Genomic DNA, 16,546 nt, shown 5'->3' with positions numbered 1-16,546 from the left:
GAGATATGAAGGGGTGTTTTTGGTTTTGTGATGGTTGATGTTTTTATTCAAAAATCATGAGAATCAAAAGATGAGAAAGATCGAATGTTTGGCTCTTAATCCTTTGGAAGTTAAAAGAGGTTCTTGTTTGAATGTTTTCCAAAGGTGTATAATGAAAATCGGACGTTTTGTTTATATAGTAGGTCAAATTTGGAAATATGGAGCGTTAAAAATTCGCAAGGCATTAAAATTACCAATGGCCAGATAACACCGTCGCTCGAGCGAGGTGCTGGCGAATCTCGAGCGACGCACCTTCGCTCGAGCGACTGCCCAGCGAAACTCCAGCGAGATCAGTTCTGCAATTTTGGCTCGAGCAAGGTCAGGGCGAAACTCTAGCGAAATCAACGCGCCGTTTGCATCTTCAAAGCATCCCACTTTACCCTAGACCTATGCTATGAAATTTATTAAATTGCAACTCTAGTTCTTGAACTATCAGACCTTTACAATTTAGTCCCTGACTTTACAAACATGACAAATAGGTCCTTTGGTCACAGATTGCCAATTACACATGACAAATAGGTCCTTTGGTCACAGATTGCCAATTACACATTTTCCTAACAATCATCCCCAGCTCATTATACCAAATGAACTGTGTTTAGTCATTTCTTTTATTTTTAACAATCTACATAGCTAAACGAATATTTATTTATTCGATTTACTACTACATAAAGTACTACATACATAATTACGTTTCGTTTACAAAAATATGAAATTGTTTAATATATTTTTAAAATGTAGTTCAATTAATAAAAATATCACAACTAAGAAAATATGAAATCATTTTATTGAAAACGACGTAGTACATTTCGAATATAAAAATTATAGTACAGCGAAGTCGACCTAGTGTCATAATTTAATTATCGAAATTCGTATGTTCATCCCACAAATATTCAATTAATGTATTTCGAAGTGCAATGTGAGCATCTTTATCATTGATTTGTCTATGACGAGTAAGGAATTGTTGGAAACATTGATTTTCGTCTTGAACTGGTGCATTAAGATCACGTTCTTCCTCGATTATCATGTTATACATAATAATGCATGTAGTCATTATATCATGTAGTACATGTTTGTCCCAAAAACGTGCCGATCATTATACAATTGCGAACTTTGATTATAGAACTCCAAATGCACGTTCAACATCTTTTCTACATGCCTCTTGTTTCATTGCATATAACGTGTTTTTGGGACGCGTGGCTCATGAATCATTTGCACAATGGTAAACTATTTCAGATATATACCATCGACGAGATAATACCCCATACTGTATGGTTTTTCTTGAATGACATATTGACCCGGTGGAGCAATACCTTGAGCGAGATTTGCAAAAACATGATAGCTCTCTAGATCATTTATATCATTTTTTTGAACCCAAAAGTCCAAAATATGTATGCCATATCCATATATCATAATCAGCGACAGCTTCTAATTTAATAGTTGGGGATCTACTACGACCTGCAAATTGTCCTGCCCATGCCGCTGCACAATTTTGAGATCTCCAATGAACACAATATATACTCCCCAACATCCCTAGAAAACCACAATTTTTACCAAAAAAGACAATTGGCAATGACAGAATATCGAGAGGAGAACAAAATATTAATGAGAGATTTGAGTTTGATAACAGATCCAAACCTACGTGAGTTCTTCCAAAATGAACAAGCAAGAATCATGCAATAGAGAGCTCAACAAGGTAAAGGATTCGAAAGTTTATCTGGTTTGTTTGGTAATTATTTTGATGACATTGAAGGATCGGGAAGTAATCTACCAGATTACTAAGCTATTCACTTGTTTTATGTATTGTTCAGTGACATTTGGATGTGGCTACTGTTGTAGTTTCGTTTTAGTTTTAAATAATAACGTATGTTTGCATTTTAAAACTTTTTGAGTACTTTTATTTTAATTCGTTCATCTTTTATTATTGATTACGCGATTAAAATTTATTACAAATGATGATGATCAACAACAACAATAATAATAATTAATTACTTAAATATGAATTAAAATTTATGTATGACGTAAAATGATGTAAATGTCATTCACATCAACTTGGTCATACATCAAAAAAAGGGTAAAATGGACTTTTATCACATTTGGTGCAAGATTTGGCGTTGGGTTGGAGTGGTGTTTTTGGTGAAAAATGGTGGAAGGGTTGGAGTTGCCCTCAGAGGGGTAGGTTTATGCAATCCTTTGGCTGAATGCTTGCAATTAAAGACCCCCACTTTCTAATATGTTGGATTTAAATGATCCCGTTGTTTAACTCAAAAGAATTGATGTTGATTGGAATTGATGCAAGAACACTTTTCAACCCTTTTTCAAGTTCCTCACTAGTGAAAGTAGCATCTTCCAGAGATATTTCTTTGTGGAACCCAATTTGGGTTCATTCTAGGCTACCCACAAGCCATTTTATGCCACACTCCACAAAATTAATATGAGAATTGTGATTGATTTAGAGCCTGCTCACTCTGTTGAACCTGCATTGTTGCATTCTGGTACATTACAATCCCAAAAACTAGTCGTTAAGGCAATTTCCAGAGTGCAGTCTATCCCTAGGAGAGATATAGGGGTTTTATGTGACATTGTGAGAGAAGATGTTTAGAAGCTTACTGAGTACGATATGGTTATGATCTACATATTTCAAGATGATAATCACGGCAAGGCCATGTCGAAAATTAGGTCGTCTGACTTAGAGCCCTATTTGGGGTTGCACTATTCTGCTACAGATGTATCACAAGCCATATGATTCTTGTTCAAGCAGAATTGTGTTAGGATGATATATGAATACCACTCCCAGCAACTCAAATCAAAGAATTGAAGCAACCTCTTTGTTTGGTTAATTCAACTCTTCGAACACCCCACGTATGTTATATGTAGTACATGACCAATATAAAGGCTATTGTATCATTGGTGATGGCCATTCTTGTCATTGACAGTGATTCAATGAAGCTATGGGGATAGGTAGCATGCTACCACAATTTAAAACCCCATATTGCTTTCTCCATTCGTTATGCCTGTGAGTTCCTAATGTAGGCATTTGAATTACAGCTCTATATGGAACTCAAATTGGCATCACTGGAAATGGAGAAGAAAATTCTCCGAACACAAACATTATTATGTGATCTACTTCTCCGGGGTATTTCATTGGGCATTGTCACTCGGTCTCCTAGCATCATTAATCTTGTAAAGTGTAATGGTGTTGCATTATATTATGGTGGAAAATGTTTGTTGCTTGGTGTTACTCCAACTGAGTTACAAGTTAAAGATATTAGAGAATGGCTACTAAATATTGATGGGGATTCAATCGGGTTAAGTACATATAGTCTTACCTTTGCCGGCTAATGATCTTGAGGTTTAGGATGTTGGTTAAAGATGTTGTGTACTTAGCGTTACTCCAATTGGGGTACAAGTTAAAGATATTGTAGAATGGCTACTAAATACTCATGGGGACTCAACCAGGTTAAGTACAGATAGTCTTGCCGATGCTGCATTCAACCGGGATCTTTAGTCCCTATTTGAGGCACTATAAGATGTATTTTGTTTTTTTCATGGGAAGCACTTCTGTTATAGTCGTTCAACCTCAGGAGTGTATAAATGTGCCTATGAAACTATAAGTTGTGCTCTTCTATTGGGGTTAAAAATGTTTGCGAACGCTTTGTATATTGTCCAGCCCAATATAGACCATATTGTGGACTAGCCTTGTAGTACAGGCCTACTGTCTGCCTCATAAATTTTATGGGCCTGACAAGTCTGGTCTGTCATACATAGGAAAAGGTTGCGATGGTTCAAGGATATACTTGCATAGTATTGGGCCGTGCCATCTACTTTTGGACTCTTTCTAGACTGTAGACTTGCCATTAAGGTCTATATAATGACAGATGATTGTTATTGCTTTAAGAGGTGTAATTTATTTTCTTGCTTCTTTGGAATGGCTCATCCTATCCAAGGCCTTCCTTAAGCTCTTTTCGAAGTTATATTGGGTTCAAATCATCAATGGAATACACATGAAGGAGTTGCTTTGAACCTTTCTCGGAAATTTCTTCATTCAATGAGTGGTAATGTTCATTATATCAGAGAGAAAAATATTTCCTATTTCCTGGATGACCTTAAACTTTAAACTCATTAATCAGGATAAATGAAGTTGAATCTTATTCATGAACAACTTCTCGCTTTTTCTGAATTTCAAGTGGGGTAGTTATTTCGATAGAATATAGTGGTTAACTTGAATTTCTTTGCAGTTCTTGGTAATTTGAAATCAATCACGATAATATCACCATCTTTGATGGTGAATTTCATGATCAAAATCTCATACAGTGTAATTATGTGATGTATCATTTCTCGAAGTACACGATGATTTAGGATTTAGTGGTGAAGGAGGTCATAGAAAATTATTTATTATTTTTTGTTCCAATTTGCTCTTGTTTTCATTGTTCATGAGTAAATTTTGATATGTAAATTAAGATTATACATGACTAGTTCAATTTTCTTGTGTATTTAATAAAAAAACATGAACATGATTATTCTTATTTTGTTGGATTCAATTTTCTCTCTGAATAAAAATGATGATTTGATCACCTGGAATTCACATCCCATACATTTTGGCATATTTGGCACTGGACGATTCAATTTACAAGATTTTAATTTCCAATAGCAAAAAGAGGGTCATGACACAAAAATCTATGCAGCTGTATAGATGGCTATAGAAGTGCTAGCAACTTTCACCCTTTTTTCTTCCATTTCTGAATAGAGATTAAACTACATAATTTTGTACACCTAATATAAGAGATAGCTAGTAGCGCAGCATGATCCTATTTGGAGAGAGAGACTTCAGAGGGGCAGTCACACCACCCTATAAAGGTGCGCCACCTCTGCGGGTGGCCCACACACCTTACCGAGGTGGCGCTTCCACTGAAGATTTAGTCCTGTTTGGGACTTTTTTATTTACAATCTCTACTATCTCTTCTCTACCTCATCTCCTAATTGATCCTCTCTTATGCTTTTTGGGGAATTCCCAGGGCTCAATCGGTTGGTTGACTTGGACGTTCTAGCTACTGGGTGGAAAATGTTAATCAGCCACCATGTCTATCCTTAGTTAAGTGCTACATTATCCTTGTAACTTGAAAAAGAAATGAATCAAATACACTATACTACAAAATTATTGTACAACAAGTTTTGGTGATAAAGAAAAACTGGGATAAAGAAATTTTCAGAAAGAATCAATTTTCAAATTCATAATGGCAATTTTCAAATCAAACTCGAATTAAATGTTATTATACCTGATCTCCAAGCCTGGAGTATTCCTAATTAAACAGAATTGGTCATCAAACTAAATCTAGAAGTGGGTAACAATGGCCCTTTTTCCCTGAATTCGAGCATATGCCAAAGGTGCAACTTTTCACTGTTAAACTTCTGCCCATTTTCACATTGTAACACCTGTATTTATATAAAAAAATAAATGATGACGGCTGAAAACTGGAAAGTTCAAATTTTTATTTTGGAAACGGAAAAAGAGAACAATAGAAAGGAAGCACGAAATGAGTCTCTCATTTCTAAAATGCAACTAAAGTTTACACAAAAGCACACCTCATAAAATGTGATAATGTGTGATGGAGACAACATGTTGATAAATGCATAACCCACGTTGCATTTATTCTGCATTAGGGATCTATCAGATTCGAAAAACTCAAAAAATTGTATGGATCACATTATTGTAATTAATAATAAGCAACAAATTACCTTAAAATCAATGGGCAAATAGCAAAAAACATGTGCCCCCTTGATGCTCATCAATGGTAGTTAACATCATCTTGAAAGTATATCTAAAGAAAAATGCACAGCGAACATGAATTTTTATGATTCCATCATCAAAGGAAAGGATATGATATATGTATTAAAAGGTTCGTTTGGGATTTTTTTATCATAAGAGTTGTCGATTATCTTTACCATTTTTTATTTTATCCAAGTCAAGCTAAAAATGTTTCTTGTTATAGAGGTGATTCCCATTGTTGTCAACTTATCTACACCCCCACCTTCCAGATCCTTCATTTTAGAGGATGCCAATCCCGAACAAATGACAACTATTCGAGAACACTGGACTAAGTCTTGGGGACGACATCATGTTAGACACGATAATGTTTTTTGGACGCATTTAACATGAAACCTTGGTCATTATGAAACACACCTGTAAATTCTGTATCCTGGGAGTCCTGATAAAAACCAATAATTAATCTAGTTGTACAACTAGTTTTACAATGTGTGAGGTGTAAAGATCCAATGGCCCGATCCTTACCAACTCACACATTATCAAAGTACAAGTAGCATGATTGAAAAAAGAAAAGAAAAGTGATGTTCAGAAGGAACACCAGTGAGTTGAAACAACATAAGATGAATTGTGGATAGATGGAAAGCTATTGCGTCCATTGTATGTAAAAGGTTATCTATTAGGTTGTTTTCTCCATAACGAAGAATTAGTTAGCTATGGATATAGCCTAGGACCTCGAAACATAAATTGTTGCTGAACAACGACAGGATCTCGATGCAGGATCCATTTGAACTAAAAGCACTAAAAGCGAACATGATATCAGAATCCTAACTCAACTTTTGTTCTAGAAACGAATGAGACTGTTCAAAGACGCCTATGTGGCTTGAGTTTCCACTTTCGCATTTGTTGTGGTTAGTAGGAAAAAATCACAAGTCGATTTTTGTTCCGAATCCCAATGGACCGAACCACAGTACAAATTGAATTTGAGTCAAGCCAAGCAAATCAAGATTGTTGAAACAAGAGATAGCCCAAATATGAATATGTAGCCTTTGGTTGGTATTTTTTAAAGTGGAAATTACGAAAACTACCACATTTAAAGATCTCATTTCATAAATCATATGTTATGTTTAATATTTCAAAAATCAAATCTTTTTGTTAACTAATTAATATATTTAAAAATTAGTTAATTAATATATATATTTTCCTCTTTCTTCTCCCTCACTTCTCTTTCTCTCTATATTCTTACATCTCTTTCTCTGTCGAAAAAGACCTGTCGGAGTAATCCACTGGAAGCCGTTGGAGTGAAGCCACACGAAGCAGTTTAAAGCCACCACTACCATCATAGGTCTCTTCATGGTCAAGCTACGTGATGCCCCGTTATCTCTCATTGTTCTACTACGACGAACATTGCATGTAGACCACCGCTCATTGTTTTACTTAGACAAACATTGTCTCGTTGTATGCTGTGCCGCCTCATTATCTCTTCATGGCCAAGCCGCGCATGAGATCTATCGGCGTAGGCCATCGTTGTGCGAAGCACATCTCATCGTGGTATTTTTTGATTATTTAAAGTGGTGGTAGTGGTGATGTTGGTTTTTGATGGTAGCTATTTCAACGGCGATATGGTTGGCAGCAATGGTGAGGGGGTGGTCTGTTGGTGATGGTCATAAATGATGTAATTGTTCGTGACCAAGAAATTGGTTAATATGTGACTATTAAAAAAAGAAAATTGTGACCAATAAATAATGTGTGGCCCTAAAAATTGTTATTTGTAATCGATAATTTGATAATTTGTGACTGTCTAATAAGTTGTAACTTATAATATTTGTGATTTATAAACGATAAATAATTTGTTTGAATTGTGACCATAAAATAATTTGTGATATGAAGATTTTTTGATTTATGATCGAAAAATAATGTGACTAATTAAATTGTTAATTTGTGACCAAATTGAATAATTTTTTGACCTATATTTAATTAACAAAATATATAATTAATTAGTTAAATCATAAATAAAATTTAATAAATATCCAATTTTTGAAATTTAAAAATTTTATTCTTAGTTTTGAAATAAATAATATTTAACCTCTTGACTATGATTTTTCCCTTTTTAAACCCGTCGCTCAAAACCTTAGTTCAATACCACTCTTTCTATATATACCCCCGACACCGCGTTTCTCCCAAAACCCTAATCCAAGCAGAGTTACAATTGCGAAGCCTCTGCTGGGAAAGAAGGTTGTTAGGAAGAGGTTCAAGAAATTCAGGAGACCCCAAAGTAACAGTTTTATCTCTGTCAAGGCATAAATATCTATATTTTGCAATGTTAAAAACAAAAGTACAATCTTTGATACACAAAGCTTAGTATACTTTTTGCTTTTTTATTTGGATTTTTTTATTTGGGAAGATGATGGTAGCGTTGTCGTTCCTGGCTTGATTTTCATCTATCTGTAGATGCAATGTGGTGATTGACATCTTATTTCTGATTCCTTCAATAATTTTTTCTATAATTTATGTCTTTATAGTTCTTTATTTTGTTGATAATTGGTAAATGAAAAAGAGATGATGATGTTTATCCACCTCTTCCGATATTCAATGACAATTATCAAAGCATGCACTACCATCTGATCTTTATTTAATGAATCTTATATATATATATGTAATCCATGATGAAGTATATAACAATTGCTGATTTCCAGATATTATCACAAACATATTCACCATCTTTCGGCTGAGACTGCTGAAACAAATAATCAATCCTTTTTACATTTGTTTATTTAGAAACATTACTTGCTTGTGGTATTTGTTGTGTGTGGTCATACTTGGCCAATTCACCTGGGCCATTATAGCCCACTCAGGGCGAACCACGTGGCATTCCAGCCGAGGTGGGCAATACCGAAGCCCTTCAAGCCGAAGTCCACTAGCCGAGGCTCCTTTTTTACCGAGGCCTGTAAATGTACCTGAGGTCCACACGCCGAAGCCATGATGCTGAAGCTATTTGATGATAGCTGAAGCCCTCAAGCGGAAGTATCGTGTGAAATGGCCGAAGCCCCGAAGCAGACGCAGGAGCCTTCGAACCACAAATGAGTGTCCTCCATGTTCACTTCTCCCAAGAGATCGTCCGCATAAAGATTTTATTCGAATGATTGATGAAACGTTTGTCATAAGTATAAATGTCAAGTCTTGTCACTAGTATGGAGACCCTGTACAAAGCAATAAATGCACAGCAAGCTAGCAAGTCAAGCCCCATGTCTAGAATGGGATGTTTGAATTAAAGAGATGAGGCCACGTGCCACCTCATCCAATGGCTCCCATTTCACATATATTACTATAAATACTTCCCTTGTGTAATATCAAAAGGCTAATGCAAAAATCAATACAAAGAACTATACTTTACTCAACTCTCTCTCACTCACTCGCAATACACAAATCGTGTTTATACACATTTACATGCACATTTACGAACACCGGTTGGTAATTATTGTACAATCGGATCACGAACAACTCGCCGGATTCCGAACGTCACTGTTCCGCGTCGTTGGGCTACTCCCACGCCCTTAGAACCGCTCATTTTAGACTGTCTACGTGTCTTAGCGTGTTGGACATTCGCCCACGTGTGCGTGATTGGACCGGCATCTGTTGACAATGCTTTTTGGGGTCAACAGTATCTAATGTCCAAACATGTTCCTTTGCTGGATGTTTTGTTTTGAGGGCAGATATGAACCCCGAGAGCCGATCTTGCAACACAGTTAGCTTAACTATTTAAAAGCTTTCTATTACTTTAATCCTGCTCACATTTCTACACTTTCCAGAAAATGTATTTAATATTGCAAGCTAGTTGAAGGATATGTTTTCTTTGACTTGTAAATGATAATAGTTAACAGAATATAGTGCACAAGTATACATAATGAAATAAAATGCTTGGACTAATTTTGCAATTGACAGACAAACCAGTGGAGACCAAAGGGGTATTAATTCTTGGGTCAGAAGTAAGTTCCATGGATTGATTGACTTTGATGCCCAATATCGGCTACACGTCTTACAAGAAGACTAGTGAATCGTCAAGGAACCTGAGATGCTGGCTCTTGTAATGCTTGTTTGTTTAGTATTTCATTCTTGCAAGATTTTTAATTTTTAACATGGGTTTTCCTGTTGAAATGCATGACATAACGTGCAGAGATAGGATGCATTAAATTGGAAAATAAGTGAAATTGTGGTGCTAGCATCTCATCTTGAGCTTTGTTGTCACCAACAAGCTTGACAGGTTGCACACAAGATGAATGAGCTTTAACCTTACAAGTTCTAAATTGAATTTACTATTAATCTGCTATTTCGCACTTTATAGCAAGTGAAATTTATTACTATGGTACAATCATGTAACTTCCCTTATAAGAGGTTATTTGACCTTTATAAATGTACTCCTTGACAATTATTTATATCGATTTGTGAATCAGATTGTATCCCAGTTGATGAATGTTCTGCTTCAACATTCCTTAGCTTCTATGTATCAGCTCTATCCACTTTAGTATTCATCGATTTGCAAGTTGGTTGCTGTCATGCTCTGGCCTCTATGATTTGAGCCATTTTGGCCTTTGGGTCGGCTCTGTTAACAAAAATGCTCTTCCTTTTGGTACCTTCGGATTTTAACCGTGCCTACTTCTTAAGCATTTTTCTTCAAGTAAAAGAGGTAAAAACAGCAGTATTTTTGATTTCTAATATTAATTAATATTTAATACTAAAACAAACTTAGCAAAAGATGGAGAAGGTATAATTTGCAAGCAATGCTTCTTGTAATATTTGTAATTGCATTCCATTGCTTTTTTTCGAATGCAAAATGTTTTTTCAATCAAACAGTCGTTCCGATCTGTTAACTAAAGCCTTAATTTTTCCATAGGGGTGAGAAATAAAGTCATGCCATGCCTCCAATTCACGCAATGAATTCAAGGCACTGGTAAAAGAAGATTGGTGAGTAATAACTCCCATACTAATCATATCACCAAAAATTATAGACGAACAATAAAATTAAAATATAATACGAATTAATTATGTCATGTTTTCTTTACGAGAAATTTTTATAGATTTTTATCATTCGGTCCTAAAAAGATTCAATCAATGGTGGTACATATTTCTCTGCATGGACACCACAAATTCAGGGAAAACAAGAATCTGAATCAGATAACATTTCTAACATTCCCTTCTAGAACCACAGGAGAGAGAGAGAGAGAGAGAGAGGGGACACGTATTGGGTTGGGTCTCATTTTCTGAGAATATTTTGTTAAAATCAATAATTTTTGGAAGAAGACCAAAAATTAGTTACAAAAACAGCTAAGTAATCGCTTATAAATAAAAATGAGAGGTCCTCAGTTGCTAAAAATGGTACCACTCTCTCTATATATAAACGAAATCACAAGATAAAACTCAACATCCCTGGTTCAATTTCTGTTTTTAATATCATCATTGGCCTTTTGGTTTCTTCGGTTAGCTCCTGAAGCTGGTTTTCTTTAGAGCATGACATTCATTTTCTGGTGAAAATTTGGTAAAGAAAAATGCATGAAGGAGAGCATACATTGAAGAAAAAAGATGATCAAAAAGTGCCCTTCTATAAGCTTTTCTCTTTTGCAGACAGGCTAGATGTTCTTCTTATCATTGTTGGATCAATATCTGCCGTCGGCAATGGATTAGCGCAGCCTATCATGACCCTTATTTTTGGCCAGTTGATAAATTCTTTCGCGGGGACAGATCAAAAACATGTTGTGCACGAAGTTTCTAAGGTATTATTTCTTCTTCGACAATATTGTGGCTGAGTTTTATTATATTTATTTGATTTATTCTCTTTGGAATGATATGACAAATTTAATTATGAATAGAACAGTATTTTTTTCTTCTGTGATTCACACTTGTACTAAAGATCCTATTCATCATTGAGCGAATAACTTGTGTTATTATCCGCATGGCTAATTTTCAGATATCTCTCAAATATGTTTACTTGGCTGTTGGCGCGGGCCTTGCTTCATTTCTGCGTAAGTGCATTTAATTTTTTTTTCATGAATCTTCAAGAATCCGTGCATGCAAACTAAATGAAAAATTGTTTGCTTGTACAATAGAGATGTCATGTTGGATGGTGACTGGAGAAAGACAAGCCACTCGAATTCGAGGATTGTACTTAAAAACAATATTAAGACAAGACATCGAATTCTTTGACACTCAAACGACAACTGGAGAGGTCATTGGAAGGATGTCTGGTGACACCATTCTCATTCAAGAAGCCATGGGTGAAAAAGTGAGCAATCCTCTCGATAAGCAATAGCAACTGCATTTTTTACTATTCTGTTCATTTCTATGTTTACTCATTACAGGTTGGAAAATTCATTCAATTTGCGTCCACGTTCTTTGGAGGCTTTATAATTGCCTTTTGCAAAGGATGGCTTCTAGCCCTAGTCTTATGTTCTTGCGTCCCAGCTCTGGTCGTTGCTGGAGGTGCCATGTCATTGTTAATGGCCAAAATGTCGAGCCGTGGACAAGTAGCTTATGCAGAGGCAGGAAATGTGGTAGAACAAACAGTGGGAGCAATTAGAACGGTACAATACTATTGAGTCTTGACATTTGGTAGGATGGATTTTACTGTCAATAGTGTACTATTATATTCTATATAACACTACGCACTTTCATTGTATTTGCACACAAATTGATTCTGAATGTCGAGAAAATGTCTTTTATGTCTAACCATTGTAGGTAGCATCATACACCGGAGAAAAGTCAGCAACAGATAAGTATGATAGCGAGCTTCAAATTGCTTATGCCTCTAGTGTTAAGCAAGGGCTGGCTTCAGGTGTTGGACTTGGCGTAGTATTACTAATAGTGTTCGGCACTTATGGACTTGCCATATGGTACGGATCAAAATTGATCTTAAACAAAGGCTACGATGGTGGGGACGTTATCAACGTGATTATGTCAATTATGACAGGGGGAATGTAAGTTTAGCATTGCAACAATTTACTATGCCAAACAAAGGCTCTGTTAATATGTTTTAACCAAATCATATATAAAAAACCATTAACAATTAATGTTGTATATTTTTTTTCTTACCTTTTTAACCATTTTGGATATTGTTGAATCTGCAGATCACTCGGCCAGACATCTCCTTGTGTCAATGCATTTGCATCGGGGCAAGCTGCTGCATATAAAATGTTTGAAACCATTGAACGGACACCAAAAATCGATGCATATGACATTAATGGAATCGTCTTGGATGATATTAAAGGTGAAATTGAACTAAAGGATGTGTACTTTAGATATCCAGCAAGGCCAGAAGTGGAGATTTTTGCAGGGTTCTCGATTTACATTCCTAGTGGAAATACTGCAGCTCTAGTTGGACAAAGTGGAAGTGGAAAGTCAACAGTGATCAGCTTGTTAGAGCGATTCTATGACCCCGAGGCAGGAGAAGTGTTTCTAGACGGTGTTAATTTGAAGAGGTTGAAACTCCAATGGTTAAGAAGCCAGTTAGGTCTTGTAGGTCAGGAACCTGTCTTGTTTGCAACTAGTATGAAGGATAATCTATTATATGGCAAAGAAGACGCTACTGATGAAGAGATTAGAAAGGCAATAGAACTTGCTAATGCTGCGAAATTCATTGACAAACTTCCTCAGGTGAATTATTCTTCGTTTTATTTAATTCTTTCATGTTTTCTTTTTGTATATGATTATTGATCAAATTCTAGTATCTTTCTTGCAGGGACTTGATACAATGGTGGGTGAACATGGAACTGCACTATCCGGTGGTCAGAAGCAAAGACTTGCAATTGCTAGAGCTATTCTAAAAAATCCAAAAATCCTTCTTCTTGATGAAGCGACAAGTGCTCTAGATGCTGAGTCAGAACGTATAGTACAAGATGCACTGGAAAATGTTATGAAAAATAGAACAACCGTGGTTGTAGCACATCGTTTAACAACTATTAGAAATGCTGACCTTATCGCAGTGGTGCACCAGGGAAAACTAGTAGAACAAGGTAAAAAAATCTATGTTGCTAAATTTGATTATTTAGTACAAGCAATTATTTGATTACTAATTTAACACAACCAATTATAGGTACTCATAACGAATTGATGAAAGATCCTGAGGGAGCATATACGCAGCTTGTCCGTATGCAAGAAGGGAGAAAACGGGATGAAAACAATAAAGTAGCCGTATTACAGAAAATGGATTCTGATCTAGCCTTGGATAGATCTTCAAGCCAGAGACTATCTGTAAGGAGATCTACAAGTAGCGGTTCCTCCAGGCATTCCTTCACAATATCCTACGGTGTTCCTGGTGTTTTTGACTTGCAAGAAACTGAAATTAGAGAGGACAGAGATGAAAACTACGAAGAGCTTTTGGAAAAACGTAAGAAAGTTTCTATTACACGGCTAGCCCACTTAAACAAACCTGAATTGCCATATTTGATTCTGGGAACCGGAGCTGCAGCCGCACATGGTGTCATTTTCCCTGTATTTGGACTCTTGATTTCATCAGCTATCAAAATTTTCTATGAACCTCCACACGAACTGCGGAAGGATTCCCAGTTTTGGGCACTTATGTTTGTCCTGCTTGGTGGATGCACTTTGGTAGTCGTACCAATCCAGAATTACTTTTTCGGAATAGCTGGTGGTAAGTTGATACAAAGAATTCGTTCTTTGTCATTCAAAAAGATAGTGCACCAGGAAATAAATTGGTTCGACGATCCTGTCAATTCAAGGTTATTTCTTATTTTTCAAAGTAATCTAAAAAAATCATTCTCTTTTTCTTTCATAAGTGGAAGACTTAACTGGAAGTGTTTGCTGAATGCAGTGGTGCTGTTGGATCAAGATTATCTTCTGATGCATCAACCATAAGAAGTCTTGTGGGTGATGCCTTGGCGCTTATAGTGCAAAACCTCTCAACAGTAATTGCAGGCCTCGTAATAGCCTTTACTGCTAATTGGATACTAGCATTCATTATCCTACTTGTGCTACCCCTAGTTGGCATGCAAGGATTCCTTCAGTTTAAGTTCTATAAAGGGTTTAGTGCAGATGCCAAGGTAACATATTTGATACGTAGTAATGAACAGTATTATCAAGTATTGTATAATCTACTTTACGTGTGGCACAGTTAATGTACGAGGAAGCTAGTCAAGTGGCAAACGATGCTGTTGGCAGCATCAGAACTGTGGCATCATTTAGTGCTGAAGAGAAGGTGATGGAGATGTACCAGAAAAAATGCGAGGGACCTACGAAGCAAGGAATTAAGCTTGGAATTGTTAGCGGAGCTGGTTTTGGGGTTGGTTCTTTTGCACTGTATTGCACAAATGCCTTCTGTTTCTACATTGGAGCTGTTCTTATTCAAAATGGGAAAGCAACATTTGGAGAAGTATTTAAGGTAAGCTCATTTCTAATAATAGCCATTCCTGATAATTTTTGAAGTGAAATTCACCCTAAATCTAACAACACCAGCATACAGGTTTTCTTTGCCCTAACAATGTCAGCTACTGGAGTTTCCCAAGGAAGTGCAATGGCTCCAGATATTAATAAAGCCAAGGATTCTTCTGCTTCTATATTTGAGATTCTCGATAGCAAACCAAGGATCGACTCAAGTAGCGATAAAGGCACAACATTGGATACTGTTAAGGGCGATATAGAGTTTCAACACGTAAGCTTCAAATACCCTATGCGCCCTGATATTCAAATCTTCAAGGATCTTTCTCTAACCATGCCTTCTGGCAAGGTATTACTATTCTCCATCCCTCCAAGTTTCTTTGATGTTATTACTAAACAAAATCGATATATATGTTTTGTGCATGTTTGGTAGGTAGCATTAGACAAGTCCCTTTCCAAACATGCACGATTTATGTTTCTATTTCAATCATCATTTACTTAGCCTTGAAACTTTTATTTTGATTTCCAGACCGTTGCTCTTGTTGGAGAGAGCGGCAGTGGAAAATCAACTGTCATCAGTCTGATAGAAAGATTCTACAATCCCGACTCGGGCCTAATATTCTTGGACGGCGTGGAAATTCGAAGATTCAAAATCAGTTGGCTGAGGCAACAGATGGGATTGGTGAGTCAAGAACCAATTCTCTTCAACGAAACTATACGTTCGAACATTGCTTACGGCAAAAAAGGCGACGTGACAGAAGAGAAAATCATTGCAGCTACAAAAGTCGCCAATGCACACAACTTCATATCGGGATTGCCTAATGGTTACGACACTTCTGTTGGAGAAAGAGGGGTCCAATTATCCGGTGGACAAAAACAAAGAATTGCCATTGCCAGAGCAATCTTAAAGGATCCGAAAATCCTTTTACTTGATGAAGCAACTAGTGCATTAGATACAGAATCTGAACGTATAGTACAAGAAGCATTAGACAACGTAATGGTGAATAGAACCACAGTTGTTGTTGCTCATAGGTTAACAACAATTATGGGAGCAGACATTATTGCTGTTGTGAAAAATGGAGTTATTGCGGAAAAGGGGAAACACGAAACGCTTATGAAGATGAACAATGGAGTCTATGCGTCATTGGTCGCACTTCTCGCCAACTCAAACTGAAACATTTGGTTCAAGAATTTCCCACTTCACGAGTTGAATTGGAATATACTTGATTTTTCTTACTTCTGTCACTCCAATTCTGCAATGTAATATTATGTAATATTTATTATTATTTTTTTGTGAAGTTTATTCATAAAAATTCATCAACATGGAATTTTACGTATAGATAGCGCATAAATTAGAATAGAATG

General features: G+C 36.3%; 1 protein-coding gene and 1 pseudogene across 1 annotated transcript; both read left to right on the top strand.

The window, feature by feature from the left end:
* LOC111408282 overlaps window positions 1–3,378 on the top strand; it is a 12,436-nt pseudogene extending 9,058 nt beyond the window's left edge.
* Window positions 3,379–11,228: 7,850 nt separating this feature from the next.
* Window positions 11,229–16,505, top strand: LOC111407228 (ABC transporter B family member 9-like). Its single transcript, XM_023036593.1, has 12 exons — window positions 11,229–11,565; window positions 11,760–11,814; window positions 11,899–12,074; window positions 12,151–12,372; window positions 12,527–12,765; window positions 12,916–13,441; window positions 13,527–13,800; window positions 13,881–14,526; window positions 14,619–14,847; window positions 14,919–15,185; window positions 15,267–15,530; window positions 15,711–16,505. The coding sequence occupies exons 1-12, from the start codon at window positions 11,341–11,343 to the stop codon at window positions 16,353–16,355; spliced, it is 3,768 nt and encodes a 1,255-aa protein (XP_022892361.1). The 5' UTR covers window positions 11,229–11,340; the 3' UTR covers window positions 16,356–16,505.
* Window positions 16,506–16,546: the final 41 nt, after the last annotated feature.

The sequence above is a fragment of the Olea europaea genome, chromosome 13 (assembly GCF_002742605.1).
Source record: "Olea europaea var. sylvestris chromosome 13, O_europaea_v1, whole genome shotgun sequence".
Classification (NCBI taxonomy): Eukaryota; Viridiplantae; Streptophyta; class Magnoliopsida; order Lamiales; family Oleaceae; genus Olea; species Olea europaea.
Note: the sequence above shows the minus strand (reverse complement) of the source record. Positions and strands in the feature narration are given on the sequence as shown.